At 36.1% G+C, this 16,871-nt stretch overlaps 1 protein-coding gene across 2 annotated transcripts in view; it reads left to right on the top strand.

The window, feature by feature from the left end:
* CEP290 (centrosomal protein 290kDa) overlaps window positions 1-16,871 on the top strand; it is a 124,622-nt gene that overhangs the window by 28,420 nt on the left and 79,331 nt on the right. The window contains exons 10-20 of one of the 2 annotated variants that reach the window (XM_015571131.1): window positions 444-616; window positions 1,530-1,692; window positions 3,237-3,337; window positions 3,410-3,497; window positions 4,532-4,644; window positions 5,802-5,894; window positions 6,182-6,266; window positions 6,791-6,933; window positions 9,982-10,146; window positions 10,446-10,595; window positions 14,441-14,556. In XM_015571131.1, the coding sequence (XP_015426617.1) occupies window positions 444-616; window positions 1,530-1,692; window positions 3,237-3,337; window positions 3,410-3,497; window positions 4,532-4,644; window positions 5,802-5,894; window positions 6,182-6,266; window positions 6,791-6,933; window positions 9,982-10,146; window positions 10,446-10,595; window positions 14,441-14,556 (1,390 nt within the window). The remainder of the gene's footprint in view (window positions 1-443; window positions 617-1,529; window positions 1,693-3,236; window positions 3,338-3,409; window positions 3,498-4,531; window positions 4,645-5,801; window positions 5,895-6,181; window positions 6,267-6,790; window positions 6,934-9,981; window positions 10,147-10,445; window positions 10,596-14,440; window positions 14,557-16,871) is intronic. The other variant, XM_015571133.1, reaches the window with a different exon arrangement.

Raw genomic sequence — 16,871 nt, 5'->3', positions numbered from 1 at the left:
GGGATGCTCTCAATAAATGACAGTAAATCCTAAAAAACCCCACCCATTTCTTGAAATGTGCACATGGCTTTTCTATCTGTATTGCATTAATCATGTGGTCATATGTCCAGCTAAAATTCCATAGTTTATTACAGTGGACAAAGAGAGGTTAAATATTAGAAAAATGTTAGCAGTCTTTGCATAGTGATCATTCTTTGTATAGCAGTGTTTTGCAATCTTTTACAATCCATAACCCTTCAGCTGAGATTTTATTGAACTTTATTTTTTTAGTTTGTTTTATTAATACAACCAAATTAGAGCTTTATTTTATAAATAAGAAATTGTGATATTAAAAGGGCTTTTTTAGTGATATATCACCTTTTCTGCACCTATATTGGAATCAGTGATTTAAAGGAATGAGTAATCAATTCAACTCATTTATGATTTTCACTTTTACCTTGTAGGTGCTTCAACACTTTCTCAACAGACTCATTATATGAAAATGCAATCTAAGGTTCAAATTTTAGAAGAGAAGACTAAAGAGGCTGAGAGAACAGCTGAACTGGCTGAGGCTGATGCTAAGGAAAAGGATAAAGAACTAGTTGAGACTCTGAAGCGATTAAAAGATTATGAATCTGTATGTATTCTTATCTTGTCAGTCAAGTTTAGAATTTTTCTTGACACAGTTAAACTGTCCTATGCCATTTACTGCATACCATCTAAAAGCATTTCAGAAATATAATAAAGATTATCCTGCCCTGACAGGTTTGGCTCAGTGGATAGAGCATCGGCCTGTGGACTCAGGCGTCCCGGGTTCGATTCCAGTCACATCCCCAGTAGGGAGTGTGCAGGAGGCAGCTGATCGATGCTTCTCATCTATGTTTCTGGCTCTCTATCCTTCTCCCTTCCTCTCTGTAGAAAAATCAATAAAATATATATTTTTAAAAAAAGATTATCCTAATCAATTTATATTAAACTATTCAAACTTTTGAGTAGCATTTACTTTTTGGCAGGAGAATTATTTTCAAACCATTTGCCAGATAATCAGCTTTGGTGAGGCAGCAAGATTAGGTTCTTTGTAATCTGTGTCAGTATGCCACCATGTAGATGTGACACCTGGTTAGTTTGATAAAAGTTATAACAAGGACTGTTTTACTGCCTACCATGGCAACACAGCCTGACTTTGCACTTTTCTTAAATATTTTAAAATCTGATTACCACTAAGTAAGGCAAGAAATGATTTACATATTGTAATGGTATTGCCGATTGACCCTTAGTATTTATTTTTTATGTTTTGTGAATCCTTTTAATGTAATATTCTGAGTCACTTTGCCATTAGGGTGCTGTTTTGAGAAGTTTCAACTCTTCCATTTTCTGTCATCATTATTGGACTTTTTTTTAAAAAAGCACAATAAAAAACACAGTTTAATGATGCAAACCTTAAGTATATGTGCACTTTCCCACACACTTAATAAGAAAATAAATTCATGAGTTTAATAATTTATTCCAAATAAATCATGTTATATTTAAATTAGATGGGTATTTTTTAGGGAGTATATGGTTTAGAAGATGCTGTTATTGAAATAAAGAATTGTAAAAACCAAATTAAAATAAGAGATCGAGAGATTGAAGGATTGACAAAGGAAATCAATAAACTTGAGATGAAGATCAATGATTTCCTCGATGAAAATGAGGCACTTAGAGAGCGTGTGGGTGAGTCATCTTTTAAGATATGTATTTTGCTCAATCCTAATTGTCAAGTCATTTTCAGTTTTCCTTTTTGATTGTTTATTATTTTTAAATAGTTGTCTTTTAAAAAAATACATTCTTTTATAAAAATGTTTAAAACAAATAAAAGTGGAGCTACTCTGATTGACGTGGGATTGGGGATTTGGTAGGGCTGGGATGGCGGGGGGCAGGCCTGGAGCACTGCTCTGTGCAGGCCAGGATCTCCTCAGTAGTAACTGCTGGTCTAAAAATGAAAGTCTGCTAAGTTAATACCACATATTAGAAGTGAACCCTTTATTTTTTTTCATTCAGAGTAATGTCTATGTGACCCATGTCAGTTTGTAAGATGCCTTTGTTTCATAATTCTTGAGGACATTTAGAAATACTATATAAACCTTTTTAAGACTTTTAAGTACTTGACTTTTATAATTTAGACTGCTTAAGTTTTTCTTTGGTTGAGTATTTGATTCTAAGAAGAAATATAGATTCTTCTTAGAATCTATTGATCTAAGAAGAAATATAGCTTGAGAAGTTATATATTGATTTCAATAAATACCTTATTAGTGAATATTACCAGTTTTAATGTTTTGCCATTCCAATCTAAATTGCTACTTTAAAATGAAAATAAAGATCTAAATAATGATTTTATTTTACTTGGTAAATACCAGTTAATGCTTTCTTAGAATTAACGTGATCATCTGTAAAAACTGTTATCTAGAGGAAAGAAAAGTAAATATTTTATACAGATGATTTATCTGTAAAAATGTGTCTGACTAGGACCTAGAGTCGTGCTAGGACCTCAAGTTACACTTCTGATAGATGACTTATCACTTGATAGCCAGCTTCGATCTGGAAGTTCCTAAAGTTGACTGAGCCATCCAGATAGCTGTCAAAAACAGCAGATTTTCTGTACTGTAAAGGCTGTAAAACTTGGTTATAATTATTTGAGACAGTCTTAATGTCTGGTTTTCAGAACATAGCTGCTTAAGTAATAGAAAGTTATGAGACATGCACACTGGAAGCACCAGATTAGTCATGATAATATACGAAAGAGAGTGTATTAGTGAAGCATGAGACAGAGAGCGGCTACTCCACAAGCAGAGCAGCCAGTATTCTTGATATTGATATTAAATAATGACCACTGTGTGCCAGGCACTGCACTAACTCTTTATTTGGGTTGATTTTAATATATCCCTGACAACAAGCCAAAATATATATAATTATACAGTTTTATCCCTATGACTTAATTATGTTAATTACTACATTTCCTCAATGACAGGCAAACATAGACAAGATAGATCCTAAATATTTTTTGTCAGGATTTTCATCAATAATTGTGACAAAATTTAAACTTGGAGGGTTATAGTTCAAACATCAGGAAAGTTCTTGCACAAAATATACCCTCTTCTGTAGTGATGGTGACTTAATAAATTATAATGAGTAGCTTGATGATAACTAGCTGCTATATGAACCTTTTGTAGTTCATTTGAATGTTGATAAGGTTTTAATCACATTACTTTCTATTTTAGGCCTTGAACCGAAGACAATGATTGATTTAACTGAATTTAGAAATAGCAAAAGTTTAAAACAGCATCAGTACAGAGCCGAAAACCAGATTCTTTTGAAAGAGGCAAGTGCAGTAGTCAATTGGTTATTTTTCTTGTTGAGCTAAAGAAAAATACTAATCATTTTTACTTTATAGATTGAAAGTTTAGAGGAAGAACGACTTGACCTGAAAAAAAAAATCCGCCAAATGGCTCAAGAAAAAGGAAAAAGAACTGCAACTTCAGGTATACTCAGTTATTCCAAACCTTTAAAACAATCATTGGAAAATGAATCGTCTGTATCTGAAATTTTCTGTATGTTAAAAATGTCATCTCTATATTACTGTGGTTCTGCTACAAGTTTAGTAAATGAAAATAATGGCCTGATGAAGATTATATAAATGAGTGTCATTGGGTTCAGTGCTAAGTATGGAACTGGTAAACAAATAAACAAAACAAAACCCAACAAAACAAGTGAATAAAAAACAAACTTTCAGCATCATGAACTTCTGAAAGTTTACAGTGAAGTTTGTATTAATTTGTAGACAATGTCAGTAAGTTGTGATTAGTAATAATAAAACAGTACTTTTTATGTTAATATGTTACTGATAATATTTTTTCTTTGCTTCAGAGAGTTATGTATTGAAAACTTTTTAGACATTATTTACTGTATAATGTTTTGTTGAATAAAAATTAGCATTTTTTGTTTGTTTATCTTACGTGATATAAAGAGAACAGTTGGTTAAGTGTCTTATAGCTGTTGAAGACCACAGAAAAGAAATTTGTTTTTAACTAAGTTCATAAATACCTATGAGTAATACATTTTTTTGTTTTGTATTTTTTTTATCATTTTAGTTCCTATAGTACACCAAAAAATTTCTAGATTTATTAGTATATTAACCAGTATATTAGTAAAAATTCATAATTTATTAGTATATTAACCAGTTTTCTCATTATTCAAGATTTTTGTCTGCTTTCTTTTTTTTTTAATTTTGTTTTATTGCTTAAAGTATTACAAAGAGTTATATGTGTTTTTAACTATATATAGAACAGATAGGAATGATAGAGAGGATACAGTATATATTAGTTTCTCATACTAATATCTTGTTAAAAGTGAATTAAATGAGAAGGTTGTATAGGCTACATGTTTATCAGGGATTTTAGAAATAATTATTCTATCATTTTTGAGTTAAAACTTGATTCTAGTTTTAAAGAGTGAAAGTATTAAAATAATAGGAGAGTTATTTCTATGTCTAATTTGTTATATTTTTTATATGTAGGCTTAATAGTTGAGGACCTGAACCTAACAGAAAACTTTTCTCAAGAAAATAGAATGGGAGAAAGAAAATTTGATTTCATGAGCCTTGAAAATATGAATGCAGCACATTCAAAGGTAAACAGTATTTGCTATGACAGAGAAAATAAAGAAAATTGTCAGTTCTTTAATTTTTGCTCTATTATCTCATTTTAGACATTGCTATTTTTTTATAGTTGTTAAATTAAAAAATGTTTTCTTACTTAAATAATCTGTTGATTCAAAGGTTGATTAATGAGACATTATTTATTCTGAATACAGATTAGGAGTTCAGATAAAGTAGAACTGCTGCATAGGAGAGCATCAATCAGTATTCCAGAATCTTACCAGAAAGAGTCAGAAGAGAACATGACTGTAGGATCATTACCAAGAATGTTATCTGAAGTTCATCATAGTGTAGCGAGTGAAGTGGATTCTTTTGTCTCTTTAACTAGACATTCTTCATCTACACAAGTAAATGATAATACACCTCCAGAGTCTATTACAATAAGGGAGATTTTTAAAGCACCATGTCTACAATCGTTAGTCAGTGCCTTTAGTAGGGAGAGTCATGAAGAAATACACAACTTCCTATACTCTTCTTCTGATGACTCTCTGAAGAAAGTGTCAGAAAGCCATCAAGCACCTGAGAAGACAAGTTTCACACAAGAAAGCAATTTGTCTTTACAAGCCTTATCAACAGCTTCTGACTTAATGTGGAAGTTATCACTTAGGCAGAAATCTGCAATATTTTGTCCACAAATTCATGATAATAAAGCTGACATGGATAATTCACGAATAGCAGCACCAGAAGATGAGCGGGTTCATTCCCAAATAAAATGTGCTGATAGTTTGAAAGAAGATAAAAGAAAAAGTGAAGTACCCTTACAGGCAGAGATTTTGAAAAGTAAACTTGAAGTTAATCTTCCAGATCCTGTGCGTGTTACTGCACAATCAGAATTATCTCAGGTAGATCCAGTTGAAAATGTTACAGAACAGCTATGGAGAGAACTAATATTTCTTAGATCTGAGGTGAGCTTTCCTCCAAATTGCATTCCTGGGATTGCTTTTTTATTAACTCTTTTTTTTAAAATTTCTTTTCTAACAAAGTTCTATAAGTAGTAATTACAATAAGATTTTTTTAATGTTTGAACATTAGTGTTAATTTATGCACATTCTATTTTTTTAAAATCTAAAAATGCAGTACATTTGATATGAACTTATCAACTTGCCTAATTTATTAAATATTTCTTTAGAATGAAGTCATAGCACAGGATTTATTGATCAAGGAAGCACAGAGTAGAAATGCAGAAATAGAGCTTGAACGTCATAGAAGCCAGGCAGAACAGGTAGTGTGAATATTAAAACAGTTGATTGTGGTACTAAAGACAAAAACCTTCATTATATCTGTTTGCTTTTTGCCATGGGTATGGTTGGGGAGGGCAGGGAAGGGAGAAGATGGGAAGAGGATCACCATCTGTTTTATCATTTAGATTTTACTTTTATGACTGCTATTATGTCTCCATAACTTGTGTTTGGTGTGTTAAACCTCAACCAAACTTTGTTAAAAGTTCAGAACTAAACTATTGTGATATTTTGTAAAAAAAAATAATAATTTTATTTATGTTTTGTTCAGTGTGAATTTCTTTCAAGAGAACTAATTGAAAAAGAAAGAGATTTAGAAAGAAGTAAAACAATAATAGCCAAATTTCAGAGTAAATGTAAGTTACTATTATCTCTTATTTTTCTTTACCTATTTATCTTATACTGAAAATCATGGATCTGAAAGGACTTTAATACATTCTGTTTTCTAATCTGTTTTAGTCTTACCTCTATAAGGTATAGATGTTAGTTTCTCTCTTTCATCCATTTGGTTTGCTTTGCTGTATTCATAGTCTGAGAATGTTCTTAGTCTGAATATTTTTATGATTATAAATAACTAATTTTTTTGTTTTATTCTTTAATGAAAGTAAACACATTTTTAAAAAATTTAATAAAGTGAAGGCAAATATGCTTATGATTTATTTCTTTGAGCTATGAGATATGTATATGTATATAATTTCAATATGTATATCATTTAGCTCAACTATTCACACATTGGATTTATAGTTGAACTTTTTTTGTATATTTATTTGCATTTTACAAATGAGTTATTTTTCCTATACTTGAACTACTTGTCATCGATATAAAATAATGCAAATGGTGTAAAATTTATTCATTCAATGAGAAACATATGTCATTATAGTAAAAGAATTAGTTGAAGAAAATAAACAACTTGAAGGAGGTATGAAAGAAATATTGCAAGCTATTAAGGAAATGCAGAAAGATCCTGATGTTAATGGAGGAGAAACATCTCTAATAATTCCTAGTCTTGAAAGACTAGTTAATGTAAGTTATGTTTTTATATTAATGGTTTCATTTTGTTGTTTCATCAACTTTAATGATATTGTTCACTGTCTACTAGTCTAGACAGTTTCTGATGAGATTTGCTGTCAGCTGAGTCATTGTTGCCTGTATGTAATGTGTATTTTTTTTCTCAGGCTGCTTTCAAAACTTTCTCTTTATATTTGTTTTTTACCAGTTTGACTATAATGTGCCTGTGTGTATGCACACACATTTGTATATGTATCTATGTATATGTATCTTGTTTGGTGTTTGCTGAGCTTCTTGAATCTGTTTTCTTAATGTTACTCACCACAATTAGGAAGTTTTTTACCACTAATTTCTTTAATTACTTTTTTCTGTATGATTCTCTCTGGAATTCCAGTGAAACACTATATTTTTTTTTATAAGAGAGAGTATGTTCTTTAATTAAAAAAAAAATTATTTTAGAGAGGAAAGGAGAAAGAAACAAAGAAACATAGATCGGCTACCTCCTGAATGTGCCTGGACCAGGGATCGAACCCTCACCTCAGCTTGGGTATATGCCCTGACTAGAAATAGAACCCGTCACTTTTTGGTGTCTGGGTCGTCATTCCCACCAACTGAGCCACACCATCCAGAGCCCCAGTGAAACATTTTAGACCTTTTGATGTCCAGAGGTCCCTGAAGCTGGTTCATTTTTTTTCCTAATTTGTTACTTTTTTCTTCTCCCAGTTGTGTAATTGCTATTGCTTTTTCTTTAGGTTCACTGATACTTGCCTCTGTCAACTCCATTCTTCTGCCTCAACAGTCAGCCTTAGACCTGGCATAGTTTTTACACAGAATTTGAAAATCCCTTTTGCTAGCTTTTTTCTTTTGTGTGGCTTTAGGCTGGCTGTGACCTCTGGTTTTCTAGGCCAGAAAGTTGACAGGTCATTGCAACTGCAGACTGCCCTCAGAGGAAAGCTTTAAAAATGGCAAATCACTCCTGGCTATTGCCATTTTTAAAGTAACAAGTCCTCTCCAAAATCTGTTTGCTTTTGTTTATTTTCTAGAACCTTTAAGTAATGTTTTTGTATTTACTTGTTAAATGTGGGAGGGTAGGTCTATTAGGATCTTATGCCACAAAACTAGAAGTGTAATAGATTGTAGTAAGAATATTTTAAATATATAAAGAATTAAGTATTGCTACAGGAAATATTTTAGCTATCAATAGTATTCTATTTATATTTACCATATAAGGACTTAAAAAGTTTCACAGTATTAATGATATTAGATAAACTTTAATAAAATATGCATTTTATATTTAGATTTTTACTATGTTGTTTATGTAATCTGACCACATTTATGTTGTTTCCCAAATTTGTGGTTGATTTAAATGATTAAAAACACCTCATTATTCATTGAATTGTTTTTTTAATGATGACCAGTCAATAGTTGAATACTTTTTTTTAATGACATTATATTATTAGGAGAGAGAGAGAAAGATGATGAAAACTTCCTGAGGCAAGAAAACCATTTGACATAAGTTATGAGAACAATTTGATTCCTTCTATGTGTTACTCATTCTGACTTTTCTTTTGCCTCTGCTATTTTGAATGTCTAAAATGATTTTATCTTTTGTCTATTATGCTGCCCACTACTAATATTATATCTCAGATCAAACTTTATTCTCCAACTATCATAAATAGTTCAAGGGAAACTATTTAGTAAATGAATAGACTAACAAATTTTTACTTCTATTTCAATTCATAGTCCCTGGCCTTCCTACAGCCACTGCTTCCCTAGGTTTTTATCTGCATTTATTCTGGGTTGTCATTCTTTTTTTCTGAAATATATCCCTGTCTAAAACTCACAAATAACCTAATAATACCTCCTTGTAAGAAATCTTCAGAATCTTGAGATTAGATAATTCTGGTTTATGCACTTCAGTTCACTTTCTATTGTTACAGGTTTTTTTTTGGTTTTTTTTTCAGTGCCCTGAGTCACTATCTAATTTAGTATTATTTTACCAAAAGACCATGTAGACGGCATGGTGCTATTTCTTAGAACTAACTAGACTTACTTTGTTGTCTGTCAGAAATCCCCTTCTGCCTATTTCTGTCTTCCTGGTATCCTTTTGAATTAGTATATCTTGTTACTTTACATGTCCCTCTCTGAGCTCTTAGTGTAAAGGCTTCCTTTTATAAATCTGCTGCCCAGAGTTCAACACCAGTTCACCTTCCTGAGTATGAGATTACATTTGGTTTTACTCATCCTACCACTTTGTCTTCAGCCTTCACTTCTGAAGCTTTACTTTGCATTTAACAGGTTTCTTCCATAGAGTTCTTTTAAAGTCATAATGTTTGTGTGTGTGTGTGTGTGTGTGTGTGTGTGTGTGTGTGTGTGTGTGTGTTTAGATTTATGATAGTTGGAGAATTAGGCCAATGAAGGCGCTTTGATATTCTAATATTTTGACATATTACTTTTGCTTACCTAGCACTCTTGGATAATACAATGTTATCATACTTTGCCTTTGTTACCATGTGTACTTCAACTGTGGAGAGAAAGCAATGGAAAATTCACTTAATTGGATGTAGTAACTTTCATTTATTTGCTCATGCTTTAAATTCAGGTGCTCCATAGTTTCAAAGTATTTTCATGTATATCTCATTTTGACTGCCAATATTGTGAAGTTGACAGAGCTAATATTATTTACTCTTCTTTAGAGATAAGGAAACTAAAGTATAAAGAATTTAAGTCACTTGCCAAGCTAGTAAGAGATTGGTTAAGATATGAACCCTTGTCATCCTGTTCCTATTCAGTTGATTTACTAGGCTACCAGTCTACTAAGGTTAGCTAGATGTTTGCTAATTTTTATAGTAAAGTAGTTACTAAACTTGGTAATACTGTTGTAAGTTAAAATAGTTTTATAAATTTAAATTCATTAATAAGAAACAGATTTGGCTTATTTTGTTATTATACATGGCAGTGGGAATAGTAAAATGCTTAAATGTGAATTTTATTTAAAAGTAGATTTTTAAACTATGATTTTAATTTTTTTCACATTTCTGAAATATAACCTAAATCTATTAGGCAATGGAATCAAAGAATGCAGAAGGAATCTTTGATGCCAATCTCCATTTGAAAACCCAAGTTGACCAATTTACTGGGAGGAATGAAGAATTAAGACAGGAGCTCAGGGAAGCTCGGAAGGAGGCTATAAATTACTCTCAGCAGCTGGCAAAAGCAAATTTAAAGGTGAGAATTTTATCAAATAAAAGATAACGTTAAGCACTGAACGTGGGTCTAATATGAAACTTCTAATTTTTTAAAAAATGACTACTTTATTAGAAAATGCCCCTTGAATTAATTATTTCATCATTAAGAAAACACCTGTTTGGGTTTTCCTTATAAAATTAAGTGGAAAAATAAGTGTCTTATAATATAACAGGGCATTCATATATCTACTTTAAAAAAATATTCAGTTACTGCTTTTAAATTTGTCTTCCTTTGGGTATAAGAGATGTGATTCTCATTCCTGAACTCTTTGTTTCCAGATTGATCATCTTGAAAAAGAAACCAATCTTTTGCGGAAATCAGAAGGATCAAATGTTGTTTTTAAAGGAGTAGACTTACCTGATGGAATAGCACCATCTAGTGCCAATATTATTAATTCTCTGAATGAATATTTAATACATATTTTACAGGTACTGAAATTTTTATATCTGAATAACAATTGATAGTATATTTTTCAACTTAGTCTTCACATATTTTTTGAGTTCTTAACATATTAACAGAGATATATTTTAATGGATTTTGATGTTAGATGGAATGTTATGGATAAAATTAATTTATTCCATTTATCTGCATGAGAAGCGTACTGACACATCTTGTTCACTGGATATTATTTATATAAAATATATGATTGAAGGTTGGAATAATATACAGCTGCTCTAACCTAGTAATGTATAAATGAAGTGAGCACTTTTATTTATGTATTTAATTATTTTTTTTTATCCTCACCTAAGGATATGTTTTTTAAATGTGAGGAAGGACGAGAGAGAGAGAGAGAGAGAGAGAGACAGACAGACAGACAGACAGACACAGAGAGCGACATCAATTGGTTGCCTCCTGAATACACCCCAACCTGGGATCAAACACTCAACCTAGATATGTGCCCTGACTGGAAAACGAACCCACAATCTTTTGATATATAGGATAATGCTCCAACCAAAAGAGCCATCTGGCCAGGGCTAACATGGGCACTTTTGTTTATTGCTGGTTAGAAAAGCAATTGAAGTAAATAAAGTCTGACACTGCTTTTTAGTATGACGGTTAAAATTACTCCTTTTTTTTAACTGCAAGAAGAAGAAAAATAAATTCTCCTTTATTTATTTTTTTTTCATTTACTCTGTAGAGTGTTAGTTAATCCATCAGCAAATAAGATTGTGGACTGCTTGCCCTCTGTTTCTCAGTTTTGCCATCTATATCGTGGTCATTATGAATGGCCTCACGAAGGATGCTTTTTATTATTTCATTTGAAGTGTGACAACTCATAACATTACATACATTACAGTATAATTAGAAAAAATGAGTTCAAAATAAGTGAGAATATATTTTTTATTATAAGCACTTCTGTTTTCCTTTCCTAGATAATTCACTTCTGAATATACTTGAGTTAAGATTATCAAATTCTTATTTTTATATTTGGAAGTTACATTAATGAATCTTTTTCTGGATATTGGAATTTATATGTTATCTTAGGGAACTACAACCTTAACTACTTAGAACATCACTGTATAGTTAGTATTATACATTACTTTTAATGTAGGCCCCAGCCGGCAGCCAGCAGCCAAAGAAGGAAGGCCCCGATCGGCCATGATCACTGGCCAGGCCTAGGGACCCTACCTCTACATGAATTTCGTTCACCGAGCCTCTAGTCTTTATATAAAAAAACATGAGAAGCACTGTGGTAGCATAGAGAGAGACCTCTGATTGGGAATCTGAAAACCTTTTCAAAGTGGTAAAACAGGTAATTGGACTTCAATCCTAAAACAGCATACAGTAAGGGAAGTAGCAAGGCCTTTGGAGTCAGACAGACATGACCTACAGTGTTGCATGTACATATATTTAAGGTATCTGGCACCAAACTCAGCATTAATGCTTAGGAAATGGTTGCTAAAGGTACTGATAATGAGTTTTAATGTTGAGTAAGTTACTTAATCTAAGTCTCAGTTTCTTCATCTTTGAAAAGAATTAGTTAGGATAATTCAAGTGGAGAAATATATACACACACACACACACACACACACACACACACACACACACACTAGAGGCCCAGTGCACAACATTTGTGCACTACGGGGTTGGGGGGGTCCTTCAGCCCAGCTTGCGCCCTCTCGCAGTCTGGGACCCCTTGGGGAATGTCCACCTGCCAGCTTATGCCCGCTCACCTGGCTTCTAGCTGAGCGGCACTCTCCCGTGGGAGAGCACTGACTACCAGGGGGCAGATCCTGTGTTTAGTGTCTGCCTCCTGGTTGTCAGTGTGTGTCATAGCAACTGGTCATTCCGCCGTTCGGTTGATTTGCATATTAGGGTTTTATTATATAGAACTAGAGGCCCGGTGCACAAAAATTTGTGCACTCGGGGGGGAAGGGGGGACCCTCAGCCCGGCCTGTGCCCTCTCGCAGTCTGGGAACTCTCGGGAGATAACAACCTGCTGGCTTAGGCCTGCTCCCGGGTGGCAGATGGCAGGTCCAATCCCTAGGTGCAGCCCATGGTTGGGCTCAGAGCAGGGCTGATTGGGGAGTTGGGGCGCCGCCCCCTGTCATGCACAGAGCAGGGCAGATCGGGAGGTTGCAATGCCCCCCTCAGTCATGCTCAGGGTAGGGCCGATTGGGGGGTTGGGGCACCGCCCCCAGTCACACTCAAGGCAGGGTCAATGGGGAGGTTGCGGCGCCACGCCCTGTCACGCACAGAGCAGGGCTAATCAGGGGGTTGGGCGCTGCCCCCTGTCACTCACAGAGCAGGGCCCATCAGGGGGGTTGGCGCTTCATACCCTTTCACGCACAGAGCTGGGTCAATCAGGGGGTTGGGGAGCTCCCCCTTGTCATGCACAGAGCAGGGCCGATCAGGGGTTGAGGAGCTCCCCCCTGTCACTCACAGAGTAAGGCCGATAGGGAAGTTGGGGCACCGCCTCCTGTCACACACAGAGCAGGGCGGATAGGGAGGTTGTGGCCCCGCCCCCTGTCGCACACAGAGCCACAGGGCGATCAGGGTGTTTGGGTGCTGCCCCCTGTCACGCTGATCCCGGTGCCGGGAGGCCCCGCGGCTCCGCTTATCCTGGAGCTGGGAGGCATATTACCCTTTTACTATATAGGATAGAGGCCTGGTACACAGGTGGGGGCCGGCTGGTTTGCCCTGAAGGGTGGCCTGGATCAGGGTGGGGGTCCCCACTGGGGGGCCTGGGCAGCCTGGGTGAGGGGATGATGGCTGTTTGCAGCTGGTCACACACCCTTCAGGGTGTGGGTCCACACTGGGGTGCCTGGCCAGTCTGGGTGAGGGGCTGATGGCTGTTTTTAGGCAGGCGGGTGACTGAAGCTCCCAACTGCTCCTTTTTTTCTTTTTCTTTTTTTTATTCTGGGCCAGCTTTAGCTCTGAGGCTTGGCTCCATCCTCTAGCTCTGAGCCCTTGGCTGCTGGAAGCAGGTATCTGGTTTGTTTGGGTTCTATAATCGAAACACTGTTTCAACTCCAGCTCTGAGATCCCGTCTGGCTGAAAGCAGGTTTCTGGGGTTTTGTTTAGCTTCTATATTTGTAACAATATTTCAAACTGCAAGCTCAGAGACTGGCAGCGGCAGGTGGGGAACGTTAGCTTCCTCCGTCACTGAAGCAAGCAAGCCTCCTGTTCCCTTCAAGCTGCCTGGCTGCCGGCCGCCATCTTGGCTGGCAGTTAATTTGCATATCACCTTGATTAGCCAATGGGAAGGGTAGTGGAGGTACGGCTAATTACCATGTTTCTCTTTTATTAGATAGGATACTAGAGGCCCAGTGCATGAAATTGTGCACAGGAAGGGTTCCTTAGGCCTAGCCAGTGATCAGGGCCAATCGGGCCCTTCTGGCTGTTGGCTAGGACTTTTATTCCGCGCTGCCCCCTGGTGGTCAGCCCATGTCATAGCAAGCAGTCAAACTCCCAAGGGGACAATTTGCATATTAGCCTTTTATTATATAGGATGTTCATGAAAGGGTATGTGGGACTGAGTGACCTAAGGTAAGTATATAACTACTGCATCTTTGTGTGGTTACTGTAACTATCATATATGATAAAATTAATTTTACCTGTTTTATAGTACTTCTCTTTTACATATATTGTCTCATTCCATATGCCTTAAACAAAGATATTCACAATAATCATAGAAATGATCTGTGTTACTTAAGGTGATTTTTCTCCTTTATATAGTTCTCTATACTCTTGCCAGAATATAAATTTCTACCTTCAGATTTAAAATGTATTCTGTTGTTTTTTACATTCTTATTTCTAAACCCATTTTTAGGAACTAGAATATAAAGAAAATAAGTTAAAGGATTTAGAAGATTCTCTTGAAGAGTATAACAGAAAATTTGCAGTAATTCGTCATCAACAAAGCTTATTATATAAAGAATATCTAAGGTATAAGTGTTGGCAACATTTTATAAACATAATTGCAGCATATTCATGTTAATAATAAACATAACATAAGAAATTTACATAGTTTGTTTACCCTTCCCTCCTGCCTCTCCCACTCCACTTTATCTGTGTCAGTTTAGTATCTGTAAAATTCTGTGATAATAATACCTTTTTCATGGAGTGTTCTGAAACAGGTGAGTTATATGAAAATGGTCAGATATGGGAATTTTGTAAATGTCATGGCACATATGAACATTTTGTGTCAGCTGTTGGCATTTTTTATCATCACCATCATCATTCATATTTACATAGGGGCTAATGTGTTTCTTCTTATCTCTGCCAGCCCATTTATATCAATAGAAAAAAAATTTTAGTAGTAATTAGAATACTTGATGAAAGGTGATTTAAACTCTTAGGGTGATTATTATCTGATCTAATAAGAAACCCATAGCTAATTATAGGTAGGTCATATTCTCTCCTACTGACGTTATAAAATAGATACAGGAATACAAGGAAGATAGAACTATTTCGCCCATTGAAGAAGAGGGGCATTTTTTCCACACAACTTTTTATTTTTTGATAAAAAATTTTTTCTAGAGACTCTGGCAGACTGTGATTTAGATCTTATTAGCCAGAATTGGGCTAATGAGCTAAGTCTTAAACACTGTCAGTGTCAGACAGAATGACAGCATAATTACTTTATGCCAAGCTGATTGCAGGTGACTTTGGAATATCTCTTGGTTATGCAACAGTGTCTAACATATCTTTTTTATTTTTTAAAATTTATCTTTATTGTTGAAAGTATTGCAGATGTCCCCTTTTCTCCCCCCATTAACTCCCTCCACCCTACACCTACCCCCTCCCCAGGCCTTCCCTGTACTATTATCTGTCCATGAGCTATGCATATATGCATATAAGTTCTTTGGTTAATCTCTTCCCAACCCTCACCCCCTTCCCTCTGAAATTGGTCAGTCTGTTGCAGCCGTTAATGTCTCTGGGTCTATTTTGTTCAGAAGATTCCACATATAAGTGAGATCACATGATACTTGTTTTTCTCTGGCTGGCTTATTTTGCTTAGCATAATTACTTTCCAGGTTCTCCCATGCTGTCTCAAAGGGACAGAGAGCCTTCTTTTTTACAGATGCATATTGTTCCATGGTGTAAATGTACCACAGCATTTTTATCCTTTCATCTACTGATGGGCACTTGGGCTGTTTCCAGAGCGAGCTATCTATCTATCTATCTATCTAAAATAGAGAAATATGCTAATTAACTGGGATGCCATAACGGATCGACTGGACAGGAGAAGGCTGTGCATGCAGCATCGGGGGTGGGGTGCAGGGGTCTGCACTGGAGGAGGATATGTCAGCAGCCTCTGAGGCTGCTTCAAGGGCTGGAGAGAGAGGCGGGGTGGGACCTGCGGGGCAGGGGAGCCAGGCAGGGCCGGACTGGCAACTCCAGGGTGGGTGGCGCAGCCGACCCGCCCTGAGGCGGGTCCGGCAGTGCAGCTTGACAGCAGACAGTAGGGCCTGCTTGGCTGTAGCCGCAGTGACCCGTGAGCAGGCAAGTGTGGCCCAGAGGCAGCACTCAGCAGGGCCTGCTTGGTCATTGACATAGCGACATGCGAGTAGGCAAGCATGGCATGCAGGCAGCACCCAGCAGGGCCTGCTTGCCTATTGCCGTGGTGTGGATCAGGCAAGCCCTGCAGAGAGCAGAGAACCACCGGGAGCAGGCCTAAGCCATCAGTAGGACATCTCCTGAGGACTCCCAGATTGGAGAGGGTGCGGGTTGAGCTGAGGGACCACCCCCCCACACACACATGAATTTCGTGCACTGGGCCTCTAGTTGTAAATAATACTGCTATGATCATAGGGATGCATGCATTCTTTCTGATTGGTGTTTCTGGCTTCTTAGGATAGATTCCTAGACGTGGAATTATTGGGTCAAATGGCAGTTCCATTTTTAATTTTTTGAGGAAACTCCATACTGTTTTCAATAGTGGTTGTACCAGTCTGCATTCCTACCAGCAGTGTACTAGGGTTCCTTTTTTTCCACATCCTCGCCGGCACTTGTGTTAATGTGTTGATGATAGTCATTCTGGCAGGTGTGAGATGGTACCTCATTGTCATTTTAATGTGCATCTCTCTACTAATTAGTGACGTTGGACATTTTTCATATGTCTCTTGGCCATTTATATGTCCTCTTTAGAGAAGTGTCTATTCTCAGGTCCTCTGCCTATTTTTTAATTGGGTTGTTTGTCTTCCTTTTTTGAGTTGTATGAGTACTTTATAAATTTTGGAAATTAACCCCTTATCAGA

Source organism: Myotis davidii, unplaced genomic scaffold (genome assembly GCF_000327345.1).
Source record: "Myotis davidii unplaced genomic scaffold, ASM32734v1 scaffold108, whole genome shotgun sequence".
Taxonomy (NCBI): domain Eukaryota; kingdom Metazoa; phylum Chordata; class Mammalia; order Chiroptera; family Vespertilionidae; genus Myotis; species Myotis davidii.
Note: the sequence above shows the minus strand (reverse complement) of the source record. Positions and strands in the feature narration are given on the sequence as shown.